The sequence below is a fragment of the Austrofundulus limnaeus genome, unplaced genomic scaffold, assembly GCF_001266775.1.
Source record: "Austrofundulus limnaeus strain Quisiro unplaced genomic scaffold, Austrofundulus_limnaeus-1.0 Scaffold392, whole genome shotgun sequence".
Lineage (NCBI taxonomy): Eukaryota > Metazoa > Chordata > Actinopteri > Cyprinodontiformes > Rivulidae > Austrofundulus > Austrofundulus limnaeus.
This window is the reverse complement of record NW_013952794.1, coordinates 516,933-517,195: the sequence shown is the minus strand read 5'-3', so window position 1 is coordinate 517,195 and position 263 is coordinate 516,933. Positions and strand designations below refer to the sequence as shown.

At 26.6% G+C, this 263-nt stretch overlaps 1 protein-coding gene across 1 annotated transcript in view; it reads right to left on the bottom strand.

Moving 5' to 3' along the window:
* The window catches only part of LOC106528628 (uncharacterized), a gene marked incomplete at its 5' end in the record, with an annotated part of 4,106 nt that extends 3,843 nt beyond the window's left edge, over positions 1 to 263 (bottom strand). The window contains 1 exon segment of the mRNA XM_014023842.1: positions 109 to 263. Within this exon segment, the coding sequence (XP_013879296.1) occupies positions 109 to 188 (80 nt within the window).

Sequence of the window (263 nt, the reverse complement as noted above, 5' to 3'; positions counted from 1 at the left end):
CTGTTAAAAGAATTCACAACACATATGTGCTATTAAAGATCTACAGTATTTTATAATTATAGAAATAAGTAAAAAATAAAAAAAATGCTTTGAGTATTTAAACCTTACCTTATTTTATGCCCATATGCAGTCAGTACACAGATGATTTCCCTTTGTTTCAGGCCTTTGTTGAACAAAGTTATAATCATATTATCTTGAAAGATTAAGTGTGATATTCAGTGTATAATTGATCATGCACATCTTATAAAGAATTTACATAGCTA